Raw genomic sequence first — 16949 nt, 5'->3', positions numbered from 1 at the left:
TGGAGTTTTGAGGACCATTAACGTGGGGTTTTGAAGACCATAAACATGTAGTTTTGAGAACCATATACGTGGAGTTCTGAGGACCATAAACGTGGGGTTGTTGGGACCATTAACAAGAATTTTTGCGGACCATTAACGTGGGGTTTTGAGGACCATAAACGTGGAACCTTAACGTGGTTTTTTGAGGACCATTAACGTGAGGTTTTGAGGACCATAAACGTGAAGTTTTGAGGACCATAAACGTGGAGTTGTTGGGACCATAAACGTGGTGTTTTGAGGACCATTAACGTGGAGTTTTTAAAGATGGTTTTGAGGACAATAAATGGATGGCAACAGTCGCCTGACGCCGTCAAATTCTGCCGCCATAACTTTCATTTTCGGCGACAACAAATTAGCTGTCGCCGTGAATGTTTACAGGTGAATAAAAACGAGAAACGTGTAACGCGAGTAAAATTTAAATTTAGTTTAAGCTACTTTGTTTTAATATTTAATGTAATTTTGTTGACCTTTGGGTTGTCTAGATTTGTTGGTTTAGTTTGGTCTTTTTTTAGAAATATTTATTTAATTTAAAATAAAGTAGTGTTTTTTTATTTTTTTTTTTTTTTTTTATTTATTTATGCTCATGTAAAAACCTAGCCCATAGGGCCATGATCGGTTCCAAAAACCACTACACATTTACTACTCGCAAAAACTTAAATTTAACAATGTTTTGATTCTTAAAACAATAAATCTAACAAATGAATACAATGTTAAAGCAAAAGTTCTAAACCAGACATGCAATTATAGTTCGATAACAAATTAACATAACAAACCATGAATTTTATATTACACTGCTATTAAAATGCTCATATAACTTTCGTTTGTAACAATTTAAAGAGGAATTAAATACCTTAAGCTCTGGTGGCAAAGTGTTAAATACACGAGATACTCTTACAAGAAAAGACTTCTCCAACAATGGAGTCAAACACGGCACAAGTATTTGTTTGTTCCTCTCCGATCTGGAGAATGTAAAAAGGTCTAATACAGTAGAAGGTGTCTGCATTTTATGTACCTTATAGATATAGATGGGATTCTACCCGGTATTTACCCAAAACTTAGGTAAATACCTGGTAAATTCCCGATAAATACCTTTTTCGGGTGTTTATTTGGGTATTTAAAAATTTATTTTGAAATGAAAATTTTGTTTTTCTGTCAGATAGAAAATCAAAAAGAAAACAAAAAATGCGGTTTAACCTCGCGGACTATACATTTTATATGTAAAATCGAGCGTTGGAGTTGTATGTAGGAAGAAAATCAATGCAGACCGCAGCAAATATATCTCTGTCGAAGAGGACCAAAATCTCAAGATTATCAGCTGAAATCCAAAGTTAAGCCTACAGATATATGAACAAATAAGAATATCGGTCCAGCATTTACGTTTTTCAGCAGAAGGACTTCAACAAACCGTTCTAAAAGCCCTCATATATCAAAAATTAAGCTGTAACTATATATGAGAGATATACCAAAAATATGGACCAAAATTGGAAAAATATTAACTAGTCACATTTCCAAAAAAGGTAATTTAATTCATAGCCAGTTAAAATTTGTTAAAATACTGCGTTTTCGCGTCCAATTGGATGATTTTAGTTTCTGTAGTTTTTACCCACATATTGGGTAAATACCTGGGTATTTGCCCATTTGTACCCAATTTTCCCATTTTAATGGGTATTTACCATTTGGGTATTTACCCATTTCCCATCTCTACTTATAGAAGAATAACATTGATCTAATACTCACAAAATTATCAAATGTGCAACCAAGGAACTCTTTAACATACGGAGAAATATGATCACGACATCTAACATGATAAACATAGCGCATAACTTTATTGAACAGAAGTTTTAACTTTCGTAAGACAAAACCACGACCACTATGTTCCAGTACTGCAAGAATCTACTAATTTTTACTATTTTTGCGATAACATAAAGGAAACAATTTTATCGTAGTTAAAAGTAGTAGCTTCTTGCAAGTTCTGGAACAGAGCAAATTTTGCAATAATTAAATTCATAATTTTTTTATAAAACACTACTTTATTTTAAATTACATAAATATTTCTAAAACGAAAAATATTTGTTATCAACAATCCACTTTATAAATACTTGGTAATTGCAAGGCGTATTTATATAATGTAGAAGTGACAATCAGCCGTATTCTTACTTTTTTGTAAATTTAGTATTCAAAATGTAATAGGGTCTACTCATGAAATGTGAAACTTCGAAATTCGAGACCATAAAATACTGCTTTTCATCCTAAACGTGTAATAAAAATTACCTACGAGAGTTCTGCATGCGTTATATTTACATTTTGGGGTCGATTATGGATGGCAACCCAACTCCAATTGCGTTGCCGACAGCAAATTTAATAATAGAAAAGTCCATTTCTGTATTGAAATGCATACTTTTTTACAATTTAAAACACTTTCTGCACTCAGGTCTGTCTTGTGATTTCTCAATTCGACCAACTCACATGGCTGAATGCCCGGGTTCATATCCCACGCCCGACATCATATTTTCACGGTGACAAAAAATACCCCTCGGGTAATAATGTTGGCGACATTTTCTGAGTGTTTAAGCCACATCCCACAAAAACCGCGAAAATTCCTAACTTCCTAAAAAGCTCGCCTTGCACACATAAGGTCCAGAGTTCGACGGCTGCATACTTTTCAACGGTTTTTATCAGCTATTCAAATATCCTCTATATGTGGACCGTAATCAAAATAACTTCTTTTTTACATTATAAGTTTATTTGAGTATTGAATAGAATTTTAAGCTTAGCTTTTTTTGTTCTATACATAGATGATACATACATACAAATATATATAATTATACAAAAATCTTTATAAAAATAAATGAGTCTTTTTTGTTCATAGTAGAAGATATTCTCGTAAACACACAAAAACGTAAACAATTTCACTTGTTACTTTGAAAACATTTTTTAAAATATTTAAACATGCACAGATTTGGTCCTTCTCACATTCACAATTAATAGTTCTGAACGAGGTAGAGAAAATGTTATGTGTAGTGTGTATTTAGTGTGTGTGTGTAACTTTATATCCTAATTAAACTTAGGAACTCAGTTTGTGATGTTGTCCTTTGGAACCAGCCGCATCAAAGTTCTTGCGCAATTTAAAGGTGTAAATCTTTGGCAACCATGTTACACATATTGTTATTCTTCTGATTCAGTGCAAATGTTTGGCCTGGGAATTTGTGAGAATATTTTTTACTGACAGTCTTGGTGTAATCGTAGGTGGAGTGTATGGCAACAGATCTGCTATTTTTAACACTGAAAAGTAAAGGACGGAAGGGGGTGTTATTCTATTGCAATTTTTGATGAAAAATTCGTTACTTACTTCAGCACCATTTCAGGTCTTTGTAAACGCATGCATAATTTCAGTTCATCATAGAAATCAATGTGGGCCTGGAGCACAATTTTTGGTTCATAGGCATATACAAATTCATGAGAGGCAGTGGCATAAGTAAAGCCGACTTTGGTTTTACCATAAACAACATTGGCAGTTCTGAAAAGAAGAGATGGAAAAAAATTAAAGAAATTGAAAAATATTCTTTAAAAATCTACGTTTATCCACCGCCAAGCCTTGAAAAATATTCTTTTAAGATATCCACGTCTGTCCCACTACAAACCCTTGAAAATATTCTTTAAAGATATCCACGTTTGTCCCACTACCAACCTTTGAAAAGTATTCTTTAAAAAATCCACGTTTATTCTTCGGCAAACCCTTGAAAAGTATTCGTTAAAAAATCCACGTTTATTCTTCGGCAAACCCTTGAAAAGTATTCGTTAAAAAATCCACGTTTATTCTTCGGCAAACCCTTGAAAAGTATTCGTTAAAAAATCCGCGTTTATTCTTCGGCAAACCCTTGAAAAGTATTATTTAAAAAATCCACGTTTATTCTTCGGCAAACCCTTGAAAAGTATTCGTTAAAAAATCCACGTTTATTCTTCGGCAAACCCTTGAAAAGTATTCTTTAAAAAATCCACGTTTATTCTTCGGCAAACCCTTGAAAAGTATTCTTTAAAAAATCCACGTTTATTCTTCGGCAAACCCTTGAAAAGTATTCTTTAAAAAATCCAAGTTTATTCTTCGGCAAACCCTTGAAAAGTATTCTTTAAAAAATCCACGTTTATTCTTCGGCAAACCCTTGAAAAGTATTCTTTAAAAAATCCACGTTTATTCTTCGGCAAACCCTTGAAAAGTATTCTTTAAAAAATCCAAGTTTATTCTTCGGCAAACCCTTGGAAAGTATTCTTTAAAAAATCCACGTTTATTCTTCGGCAAACCCTTGAAAAGTATTCTTTAAAAAATCCACGTTTATTCTTCGGCAAACCCTTGAAAAGTATTCTTTAAAAAATCCAAGTTTATTCTTTGGCAAACCCTTGAAAAGTATTCTTTAAAAAATCCACGTTTATTCTTCGGCAAACCCTTGAAAAGTATTCTTTAAAAAATCCACGTTTATTCTTCGGCAAACCCTTGAAAAGTAGTCTTTAAAAAATCCACGTTTATTCTTCGGCAAACCCTTGAAAAGTATTCTTTAAAAAATCCAAGTTTATTCTTCGGCAAACCCTTGAAAAGTATTCTTTAAAAAATCCACGTTTATTCTTCGGCAAACCCTTGAAAAGTATTCTTTAAAAAATCCAAGTTTATTCTTCGGCAAACCCTTGAAAAGTATTCTTTAAAAAATCCACGTTTATTCTTCGGCAAACCCTTGAAAAGTATTCTTTAAAAAATCCACGTTTATTCTTCGGCAAACCCTTGAAAAGTATTCTTTAAAAAATCCACGTTTATTCTTCGGCAAACCCTTGAAAAGTATTCTTTAAAAAATCCAAGTTTATTCTTCGGCAAACCCTTGAAAAGTATTCTTTAAAAAATCCACGTTTATTCTTCGGCAAACCCTTGAAAAGTATTCTTTAAAAAATCCAAGTTTATTCTTCGGCAAACCCTTGAAAAGTATTCTTTAAAAAATCCACGTTTATTCTTCGGCAAACCCTTGAAAAGTATTCTTTAAAAAATCCACGTTTATTCTTCGGCCTTGAAAAGTATTCTTTAAAAAATCCACGTTTATTCTTCGGCAAACCCTTGAAAAGTATTCTTTAAAAAATCCAAGTTTATTCTTCGGCAAACCCTTGAAAAGTATTCTTTAAAAAATCCACGTTTATTCTTCGGCAAACCCTTGAAAAGTATTCTTTAAAAAATCCACGTTTATTCTTCGGCAAACCCTTGAAAAGTATTCTTTAAAAAATCCAAGTTTATTCTTCGGCAAACCCTTGAAAAGTATTCTTTAAAAAATCCACGTTTATTCTTCGGCAAACCCTTGAAAAGTATTCTTTAAAAAATCCAAGTTTATTCTTCGGCAAACCCTTGAAAAGTATTCTTTAAAAAATCCACGTTTATTCTTCGGCAAACCCTTGAAAAGTATTCTTTAAAAAATCCACGTTTATTCTTCGGCAAACCCTTGAAAAGTATTCTTTAAAAAATCCAAGTTTATTCTTCGGCAAACCCTTGAAAAGTATTCTTTAAAAAATCCACGTTTATTCATCGGCAAACCCTTGAAAAGTATTCTTTAAAAAATCCAAGTTTATTCTTCGGCAAACCCTTGAAAAGTATTCTTTAAAAAATCCACGTTTATTCTTCGGCAAACCCTTGAAAAGTATTCTTTAAAAAATCCACGTTTATTCTTCGGCCTTGAAAAGTATTCTTTAAAAAATCCACGTTTATTCTTCGGCCTTGAAAAGTATTCTTTAAAAAATCCACGTTTATTCTTCGGCAAACCCTTGAAAAGTATTCTTTAAAAAATCCAAGTTTATTCTTCGGCAAACCCTTGAAAAGTATTCTTTAAAAAATCCACGTTTATTCTTCGGCAAACCCTTGAAAAGTATTCTTTAAAAAATCCAAGTTTATTCTTCGGCAAACCCTTGAAAAGTATTCTTTAAAAAATCCACGTTTATTCTTCGGCAAACCCTTGAAAAGTATTCTTTAAAAAATCCACGTTTATTCTTCGGCCTTGAAAAGTATTCTTTAAAAAATCCACGTTTATTCTTCGGCCTTGAAAAGTATTCTTTAAAAAATCCACGTTTATTCTTCGGCAAACCCTTGAAAAGTATTCTTTAAAAAATCCAAGTTTATTCTTCGGCAAACCCTTGAAAAGTATTCTTTAAAAAATCCACGTTTATTCTTCGGCAAACCCTTGAAAAGTATTCTTTAAAAAATCCACGTTTATTCTTCGGCAAACCCTTGAAAAGTATTCTTTAAAAAATCCAAGTTTATTCTTCGGCAAACCCTTGAAAAGTATTCTTTAAAAAATCCACGTTTATTCTTCGGCAAACCCTTGAAAAGTATTCTTTAAAAAATCCAAGTTTATTCTTCGGCAAACCCTTGAAAAGTATTCTTTAAAAAATCCACGTTTATTCTTCGGCAAACCCTTGAAAAGTATTCTTTAAAAAATCCACGTTTATTCTTCGGCCTTGAAAAGTATTCTTTAAAAAATCCACGTTTATTCTTCGGCCTTGAAAAGTATTCTTTAAAAAATCCACGTTTATTCTTCGGCAAACCCTTGAAAAGTATTCTTTAAAAAATCCAAGTTTATTCTTCGGCAAACCCTTGAAAAGTATTCTTTAAAAAATCCACGTTTATTCTTCGGCAAACCCTTGAAAAGTATTCTTTAAAAAATCCACGTTTATTCTTCGGCAAACCCTTGAAAAGTATTCTTTAAAAAATCCAAGTTTATTCTTCGGCAAACCCTTGAAAAGTATTCTTTAAAAAATCCACGTTTATTCTTCGGCAAACCCTTGAAAAGTATTCTTTAAAAAATCCACGTTTATTCTTCGGCAAACCCTTGAAAAGTATTCTTTAAAAAATCCACGTTTATTCTTCGGCAAACCCTTGAAAAGTATTCTTTAAAAAATCCACGTTTATTCTTCGGCCTTGAAAAGTATTCTTTAAAAAATCCACGTTTATTCTTCGGCAAACCCTTGAAAAGTATTCTTTAAAAAATCCAAGTTTATTCTTCGGCAAACCCTTGAAAAGTATTCTTTAAAAAATCCACGTTTATTCTTCGGCAAACCCTTGAAAAGTATTCTTTAAAAAATCCACGTTTATTCTTCGGCCTTGAAAAGTATTCTTTAAAAAATCCACGTTTATTCTTCGGCCTTGAAAAGTATTCTTTAAAAAATCCACGTTTATTCTTCGGCAAACCCTTGAAAAGTATTCTTTAAAAAATCCAAGTTTATTCTTCGGCAAACCCTTGAAAAGTATTCTTTAAAAAATCCACGTTTATTCTTCGGCAAACCCTTGAAAAGTATTCTTTAAAAAATCCAAGTTTATTCTTCGGCAAACCCTTGAAAAGTATTCTTTAAAAAATCCACGTTTATTCTTCGGCAAACCCTTGAAAAGTATTCTTTAAAAAATCCACGTTTATTCTTCGGCCTTGAAAAGTATTCTTTAAAAAATCCACGTTTATTCTTCGGCCTTGAAAAGTATTCTTTAAAAAATCCACGTTTATTCTTCGGCAAACCCTTGAAAAGTATTCTTTAAAAAATCCAAGTTTATTCTTCGGCAAACCCTTGAAAAGTATTCTTTAAAAAATCCACGTTTATTCTTCGGCAAACCCTTGAAAAGTATTCTTTAAAAAATCCACGTTTATTCTTCGGCAAACCCTTGAAAAGTATTCTTTAAAAAATCCAAGTTTATTCTTCGGCAAACCCTTGAAAAGTATTCTTTAAAAAATCCACGTTTATTCTTCGGCAAACCCTTGAAAAGTATTCTTTAAAAAATCCAAGTTTATTCTTCGGCAAACCCTTGAAAAGTATTCTTTAAAAAATCCACGTTTATTCTTCGGCCTTGAAAAGTATTCTTTAAAAAATCCACGTTTATTCTTCGGCCTTGAAAAGTATTCTTTAAAAAATCCACGTTTATTCTTCGGCAAACCCTTGAAAAGTATTCTTTAAAAAATCCACGTTTATTCTTCGGCAAACCCTTGAAAAGTATTCTTTAAAAAATCCACGTTTATTCTTCGGCAAACCCTTGAAAAGTATTCTTTAAAAAATCCACGTTTATTCTTCGGCAAACCCTTGAAAAGAATTCTTTAAAAAATCCACGTTTATTCTTAGGCAAACCCTTGAAAAGCATTCTTTAAAAAATCCACGTTTATTCTTCGGCAAACCCTTGAAAAATATTCCTTAAAAAAATCCACTCTTTTGATGTGGAAAATATTAGATTTTACTTACTCTTGTTTAATTTCGGTATTGGCATTACGATTCCAAAGGCTGAAACCGGCCTTTCCATTCAAGTCAACAGATTTGGCACCAATTACCGTGAAATGAGCTGTGGCACCGGATGTCAGAATCAAATATTGTTCATGATCGTGTCCCAACATTGTACCTTGGAAGGCAGGAGTTGGTTCTGAAACGGTGCCACTCCAAATGTGACTCATCAGCTCAGCTTTACCGGTAAAGAAGATTAAGGGACGATGTAGGATACCGTTGACCGAAATTTCCATACCAGCAGAAATTGGATCATATTCTTTTTGCTCATCATCATCGTCGTCTTCCATTTCACCATCAACTTCATTGTTGCCGCCCACAAATGATTCCAAACCATTGGTGAAGATGCCCAACTGAAAATATCGGCGGATAATCAAAAATCGTTATAAAGGTACAACAACAAATTTGAATACTTGCCTTGAAGGTGCTGGCTGCATGTTGTCCTGCAGTCAGTAGCAATTCTACCGAACCACGTCTTAACACACCCTTATGGACTTCTTGTACACTGAGGAGAGTTTCATTAAAAGCTGGTGAGGAGGACAAAGGTCTTGTTAAGACGGAAGTAAAGCCTAAAAGGAAGAATAGATTTTTTATTTCAGATTGTGAAATAAAGATACCATTGAATGAAGCTTTGTCCTCACCCTTTTGTCCCAAAATATGATAATTATTAATGTGCGGCCTCTCACTGAGACACATTTGCAGCAAAGCCTTGAATTTGGGATGCTTCTCGGCATACATGCGCAGTTTTTGTATAACATATGTCTTGATTTCAAAATGATGATCATTTGAGGCCAAATAATCCAAAATATGGCCCAACTGTTCTTTGGTAGGACGCATATCTAGCAAAATATCCAAGGCAATGGTACGTGCCGATGTTGGATATTTCTTACGACTTTGGAAGAAAATAAGGGTGAACGCCAAACGATGTATTTCTTGGAAATGTACAACGTTGAAGCGACGCAAAGCTTGCATGGCTGCCACAGCAAGTTTATCTTCCGCCAAGAAGGCATAACCCATTAACGGTTCAATGGAACGTTGATCCAGGACATTTTGTAAACCACGAATCATTAGCAATTTACATTCCATATCTTTGCCACATTCCTTCTTCAAGTTCTTCGTCAAATAATCACGTATATCGATTTCAATTACTTCTTTTTCGAAATGATGGGCCAGAGAAGACATACACTGAATAAGGGTACTTTTGATTTTCTTAAAATGTGGTGGTGAATCATCCATAGACTTGACAATGGCAAAAAGATCTTTGACTATTTCAATTTCGGGATGGGTAGCCACAGCCAAAGATTGCAGATATTTCTCCAAAAGATCGACATCATTCAGACTGTTATATTGGAAAGTACTGTTGATGGCTTGGTGGGCCTCAAAGGTTTGCGTGGCTCCCAACAAGTCGACAAGTTGCGGATGAAGATCCTTGTGGCTTTCTAGAATTTCCACAAATTCTTCATGGTGGGTTATGCGGGCCAAAGGCACCAAACGGGCAAAAGCTTCAGCCAGCTCTTCGTGGCCAATTAGTTTATCCGATAGTTGTTTGGCATATTTCTTGACTTCTTTTTTGAGCTGTGAAAGGAAAAATAAATAAATTATTTAAAATGACGACCCCTTAATTATGAAGACCTACCGTTACTGGACCAAATTCAGAAATTTCACCATCAACATCAGATTCAATTTCAAATTCACGATACCATTCCAACAGACTCTCGACAGCCTCAGGAAGAGTTTCAAATTGCAATTGTTCCACTGGTTCGGAGGTGGCTTCAATGTGTTTAAGCGTTGTAATGGATTCAATAAAGGTACCAATTTCAGGTTGGGCTGTTAAATATAATTTGTGGGTTTCCACAGAATGGGCTTGCAGTAAAGCACCCTCGGGAGAAATATCAAAGTCCACCGTTTCCAAAGACAATCTAGAGATGTCTGCAATTAGAAACATTACATCATCACCAAGGTCTTTATAATAAAATACCATTATAACTTACCTAAAGCCCTTTCTTGACGATAGGCCATTTTTAGATCCCAGTTTGAACAATCGGTTTTCCTCTTTTCCACCCGCAATGTCGACTTGGCATTATAGAACACGTTGCACATACCCGATGAATCGATTTCTACCATTGGTCCCACCTTGTATTGCAATTGGAACAGCGATGCAATACCCTTTTCCATATTCAGTAAAGACTGATCTTTATAGGAATGAGCAAATGTCTTTGTGGGTCCATGTCCCTCAAAACTAATATAAAATGGCCTATCGGGTATTTTAGTGATGGCTTGAATCTTTTCCCTGCCCTTTTTGTCCACTGTAGAAACTTGATTTTCAAGGAAATATAGCTCCAACAATTGATCCTTATCTTTGCTCCACACTGAGTTTACTTTGAGTAAAGTTTTGAAATTGTAACTCGTTTCTTCGGTGGCAGCATGTGACATTTCTCGGATAGTCACTTTATTGGTGAGTGTAAAGTAATGTTGACTTTCAAAGGGCACCAATGGCGCAAAGAGGGGCTCTGTAAGGAGAGAAAAAAAGAGAATGAAAATTAAAATTCGAAAAGTAATATTTCAATTTTGTATCTTTGAGTAATTCTGAAGATTTTCGGGAGAATTTAGAGCAGGTCAGGATGTCCCCAAGACGTCAACAAATTAAGATTTTTTGTAACATAGAGATGTTCAGGAATCAGAATGAAGTCCGAAAATTATACGAAGGAATGAAACATCAACATGGTACCTTCTGTAGAAACGAGCAAGGTAGTCTAGTAACAGGTAATAAGCAAAAGCGAGGGACAAAATTAACCAATCCTAAAATGTAGTAGTAAATGTAAGCGCCCAGCCAGAATGATATAAATATATGGACTATATCGGTCCAATCCTTCGTGTACCTCTACACAAAATTTCACAAATTTTCGTAAAAGTGCCGTTTAAGGACATGTCATGGATTCTTTTGGAAAATTCTCCCACAGGTCATCATGGCGGCCACTATACGACGATCGATTGTTTTCGGGGGAATCTATGTCCAGAGATAATGGCCCAGAAGGTCAAAAAACTGAGATCTCCACCAAAAATGACTGATGAGCCGCAATCCCATCGCGGCGATAACAGATTGATCCGAAATATCACTACATCAGCGTTCGGGCCAGAGACTGCCACCTCACTGTACATATGTATGTTTGTATTTGAATTGTTTTTCTGTGTTGAGAGCAGCATATTCTGGAAAGTCTGCTCCGGATTCTGTTGGTCTGTGTCGGGACGGATGAAACCAGAGGACAATTTTGGTGTGTTCGGTTTGTCACATCCGCATCAACCATACTGAAACTTAGGTGAGATGCAATAGACGTCGTAAGTGGGTGCAGAGCTCCAATTTACTCGCGAGTGAAAATTTGGCGGGAGAGGTGGTAATTTTTTTGGTTGCAATATTTTGGTTGGTTTTGGGGCAAGTTTATTTGGGGGTTGGATACGTTTTTGTTTGGTGGTGGAGAGGGGGAAAGTTGCCCCATTCAACATGCTCGAATTCGAGAAGAGTTTCACTCACGTGTGAAATTCGAGCGAGTATTCGGAGCTCTGAGTGTGTGCATCTCAAGATTCTCGTCCATGTAAGGGACTTTGCTGCATCAGAAAACGAGACTCCCCAAACCCTCCATGGAAATCGCACACGCAGCCCTTAACAGCAATCGTTGCTCAGAGGACTCCGAGGTCAGATCGAGGAAGTGGTGGACTTAATGTGTCGGAAGAATATCACGACCGTGACGGTGAAGGAAACCAAGCTCAGCACCAACTGCAGCTTACTGCGCCTTAATGGCTACAAACATTACTGAGGAAGGATGGCACCTGAAGTGGAGGTGGGAGACTAGCTTTCTTGTTGCACCAGTCTTCTCAATAGAAACTTATTTCGCTTGGGCCTGGGTCTAATGACCCGTACATGGAATGTATGTGGGTAGCAGTCAAATGTGGAATTGTCAAGTTAGTGCTGATTAATAGCTGTGCACAAAACATTAGCGCGGTTATGGAAGATCATAACCGATTAGGGCATAAATTGAATACTCTACCAGTTGGCGGAAAATTCTGAAATCTTTACCACAGGTAGATCTTAACGTCCTGATTACAAAAATAAAAACTTTGTTGGGGGGAAATCCATACTTCCCGAGATATGGACCTCTCAAGTACCGAAATTTCCCATGTTAAAGTAAGAAAAAATTTAAATTAAAAAAATGTTATTCCCGTGCCCTAAATTGGCCCCCGTCCATAGGAGAAAGTCTTAAATCCCCGGCCGAAGGTCGGCTAATTAGAAAAAACTTACAATTTAAAAAATTTTCAGATTTTTCCCGCCAGCTGGTAGAGTAATCAATTTGTTCCCCGATTGGTCTTAAGGGACTTAAGTGCTTATCTTACCAGAGGGGTATAGCTCCGTCTGAGCAGATTGAAAGCTCTACGTTTGCAATGGAAGGACGCCCCTACGAGAACTAATGGAGAGTGCCATAGTTTGCCAGACATAACCATCGTATCACCTGGTCTGACAAATGACATCACCTGGCAACCCGTTGTTTCTCTAGGCCCAGTCATCTCCCAATAATTGTCTCCATCAGCAGACCGTTCGATTTCAGCAACTCTGAACACCGCCCCAATTCCATCAATCATGGGAAAGCTAATTGACCTAGTTTCAGAGAGATCATCAATCACTTCAGAGAACTGACCAACCCTTCAGATGTTCGGCTAGCAGAAAGTATGTTCCGGACATCATCACTTCTGCTGCCGCTCGCCATATCCCTGCTGGTCGAATACCCGAAGTAAGACCAAACTTCCCAGCAGAGGCGACGGGATTAGCAAATGAGGGTGATGAGCTTCGTCGATCGAATTCTAGTGACCACAAAGTCAGGGAGCTAACACTGGAAGTTAACAGGTTGGTCGGTGAGCACAAGCGTGCTCTAGCACAAGTGGCTAGATCATCTGAAGAGTTGCAAAAATGGAACCGGAATAAGTGAGTTGTGCAACGGTTACGCCACTCTCGAAAGCTGGAAGAAGGGAAGATAGGTACCTCAGGATGAACCACCACAGTTTACAATGGATGATGTTGCGAATGTCATCAGGAACGCTAAATCATCCATAGCGTTGGGCCCTGATGGAATATCCATGGTAATGCTGCAGCAGCTTGATGAACTAAAGTTCTCAACTTGGAGTTAGCCACCGTCATTAAGCAGCACATCACGACAACAGCGCTGCACGCCATCTTCACACATATTTGTCGAGGACTCAACCAGGATAAGCCGTGTGATAGAACAGTAATGGTGGCGTTTGACTTATCAAAAGCCTTTGATTCTGTCAGGCGCTCCACGTTGTTTGAGGGCATTAAGCAGACAACCCTCCGGCGAAGTCTGAAACGTTGGATAATCAAATATATGGTTGGACGCCAGACGTACGTCGAATTCAGGACCAAGATGTCCAAAAACGGTATCGTGAAACAAGAAGATACCCAAGGTGGGGTGATATCTCCTGAACTGTTTAACCTCTACCTCCCATTTATTCCGTCCCCCGACCGACCACAAACTGCCTCAAAATTCTAGGGGCCACATTTGACACTAAATTCGCGTCATCCGCGCATGCAACAAACTGAAAAGTAGGAACAAGGTCCTAAGTCCCTCCGGAAGCACTTGTGGGAATCTATGCGGCGCCACTGAGATATGCAAATATTAGCGCTACGCAGTGGAAGAATATTTCAAACCTACCTGCCAGAATGCAGGCTATCCAGGCTATCCCCTATCCAGGCACGACAGTAGAGATCTTAATGTTCTGGAGAGAGATCCAAAGGTACCAACAAGAACCTCTAGATCAAGGAAACTATCTAACCGGCTTGAATTTTTGCAGCAGAAGAACGCCAGCTCCCAACACAAACACAAGTGGTTTAGTCCTGTTAAGATCCGGACGATGCAGACGCCTTAACTTATATTGGACCTGAACTGATCGGGCTAATCCGACTCAATTGTCTCGTAAGTCTTTATGGACGAAACCAGTCAGTGTTGCAGATCATATGGACACAGATGTAGCGGATATCTGAACAAAATTACTAACCTATATATTTGCGTTGCTACAACAATAAAAACATGATCTAGAAGGAAGTTCAAACTTTGCAAGAAAGAACCCCTACATTAACAAGGCTATTAGGCAGAATTGAATAGCTTTAAGGTGCAGTCGCAGATGGCAAATGCCAGAATAAATTTGTCTCAACTTCACTCGGGATGGTGCAGCCGTATACATTCTAATAGGGCAAAAAATATGCCCATCATGCGACACAGACCCGCACGATACACTCCACCTTTCCAACTGCCCCTGGTTAAAACCCAGCGAGAAGCAAACAACATTTCTGGAACAAACATTTCATATGGTGTTACTACAACAAGAAAAATCAGAGTAGTTTTAAATCGGTACTGTTGGTTTTCAACTGCCCTACAAAATATACAATACTAACTCCAAATATATAACATGCGGTTACAACAACAATCTTAATAGTTTTATGTGATCTTTAATATTTTTCAATTCATTCTAAGGATATGTGAACTTAACATTTCAAATTGAAGGCTTGATCGCGGACCACCCTATTATATGCACTGGTGACAGCTACTGGGCCCTGATTACAACAACCTACACTTTGTATTGCGGAAGTCCATATTTCCTTAGACATGGACCTTTGAAGTTCCGTTATGGAAAAAGCAAATTTTATCGCGTAGCCGGTTTTGGACTCTTTCCATAGGTAAAAGTCTAAAAATCCCGGCAGAAGACCTACGAATACTTATGATTTTTAGCGTCTAGTCTTCAGAAGCTTTAAAAAGATACCAATATTTCCTTGCTTGGCTATCCATATCTTGGGAAGTATGGGCTTCCGCAAAACAAAATGTAGATCAGGATCACAAGAGCTATCGAAGATATATTAGCTATTTTCTTTCGAAACTGCATTATCTAAAAATCACGACCCAGTTAGATCCAGAAAATTCTTTATTATTTTATTATCTCATTTATTTAGACAACATTTATTCCATTGTTATTTATGGACCTAATGTTTGAATTATGAATTGTATGATTTATGAAATTTAAAAGAAATTCTTCACTTCTTATCAGTGACATATTCTAAGATATTTAAATTTATTGCATTCCCCAAAACATTTCAAATTAAATTTATCAAATTTATAGGAATAAAGCATCTCCACAACATTTGTTCTTACACTGATAAGCTGTGATTCAAATAATAATTTGTATTATTTAATGACGACGAAAGCCACGTCATATTTTTCTTCTATAGTTTTTCCTCTAAGAATATGAAAGTGAAATCACTAAACGGCTACTGGAAATCACAGATTTCAGATCTTTGCTTGTGCTCCACAATAATAAACATACAAAAGAGTGCTAAATAAAAAGACAAACAAAGCCAGTCAGAATGGAGTGCGGAGGAGCAAGTTAAAAAAAGAATCAAACAAAAAAAACTTTCACCATTATCAGATTGACCTCAAAACTGATTGTATGGTGAAGGTTATCAATGGTAGGTTGAGATGTTAAGGCAAAATCAAGGCATGTTGTAAAGCTGAAGATGGACGCTGCTATTGGATGCTATAAACTGGGAATATTACAACAATGGGTATAAGATGAATGTAGTGGCTGGACAACATTTTTTTTTTTTTTAGAAAAAAAATTAAATTTTTGAAAACTTTTTGTGGAACAATTTTCAAATCCAGCCACTACATTCAACTTATTCCCAACAATGATTCAGCCCACTGATATTGGATATTGGCCTTTGCAATTCAAAACATGAAAAATGTGTAGTTCATTCAACTTTCTCCAGACTGGAAAAGAATTTTGTAATACATCATCGTTCATCCAAACCCGGGATTTTAATATGGTCTTCAACTATTTGACAATAAAGAACACATGTTTAGAATATCTAATTTTATGTTAATGTTTGTGAATTACAGTTGTTTTTCATTTCCTCCCGCTTTTTTATTCTTCGTTGATTTGTTTTTGTTATTTTACTTACCGGTGCCGGTACAAGAGCCCAACGCCAACAATGCATTAATTATTAGAAGATATCTTAAAATCATGTTTGTTTTCTATACAAATTTTATGCACACACGATTTATTTTTATGGAATGCGAATATTCTTCAAAAGAATTGGTTTCTTTATTAATAAATTAAAGGTATTTCTTTAATAAATTTCAATTGGCGATTTTATTCATTCATTAATAATATTTTTTGAACATCACAATGCACAATTTACCACTTCTGCACTTCTTTCTTCTTCGGCGTTTTTTATGAAAATGTGAAGTGAATGAATGAAGAACAAAACAATTTCTTATTCTCTTTTTTCTTTTAACTCTCGCTCTCCCAATTGGAACTGAGAAGTATTTACGAATGAGCGAGATACGTAGAAAACAAAATGCTGTCTGAAAAAGTGCTTCCAATCAAGGAATGAGATTTGAAAGAGGAATTAAATGGTGTCATTCGTAAAATATTAAACAGAGTTGCCGTTGCGGGAAATTTGTCATTGAAAAAAAAAAACTCCCACGAATATCCCCGAAAAGTATTTTTACATTAGCACAATTATATGTGTTCCCTTACTTTTTAATGGTAAAAGCAGTAAAAGAGCAAAATGTGAA

At 36.0% G+C, this 16949-nt stretch overlaps 1 protein-coding gene across 1 annotated transcript; it reads right to left on the bottom strand.

The window, feature by feature from the left end:
• Positions 1-582: 582 nt before the first annotated feature.
• Positions 583-16619, bottom strand: Mtp (microsomal triacylglycerol transfer protein). The gene is made up of 8 exons (XM_073970474.1): positions 16331-16619; positions 10308-10826; positions 9953-10245; positions 8958-9891; positions 8734-8885; positions 8281-8669; positions 3389-3556; positions 583-3321 (listed from the first exon to the last, which is right to left on the bottom strand). Exons 1-8 carry the CDS (start codon positions 16392-16394, stop codon positions 3165-3167), a joined length of 2676 nt encoding a protein of 891 aa, XP_073826575.1. The 5' UTR covers positions 16395-16619; the 3' UTR covers positions 583-3164.
• Between the last annotated feature and the right edge of the window lie 330 nt (positions 16620-16949).

Source organism: Musca autumnalis, unplaced genomic scaffold (genome assembly GCF_047663935.1).
Source record: "Musca autumnalis isolate F117 unplaced genomic scaffold, ASM4766393v1 scaffold_2, whole genome shotgun sequence".
Classification (NCBI taxonomy): domain Eukaryota; kingdom Metazoa; phylum Arthropoda; class Insecta; order Diptera; family Muscidae; genus Musca; species Musca autumnalis.
Note: the sequence above shows the minus strand (reverse complement) of the source record. Positions and strands in the feature narration are given on the sequence as shown.

Excerpts from the sequence above, each read along its gene's own strand:
- Mtp (XM_073970474.1), bottom strand. The coding sequence starts at position 16,394 with ATGATTTTAAGATATCTTCTAATAATTAATGCATTGTTGGCGTTGGGC. Across the intron at positions 8,886-8,957 it reads TCATATTTTGGGACAAAAGG|GCTTTACTTCCGTCTTAACA; the intron begins GTGAGGACAAAG and ends TCTTCCTTTTAG. Across the intron at positions 8,670-8,733 it reads ATGCAGCCAGCACCTTCAAG|TTGGGCATCTTCACCAATGG; the intron begins GCAAGTATTCAA and ends CGATATTTTCAG.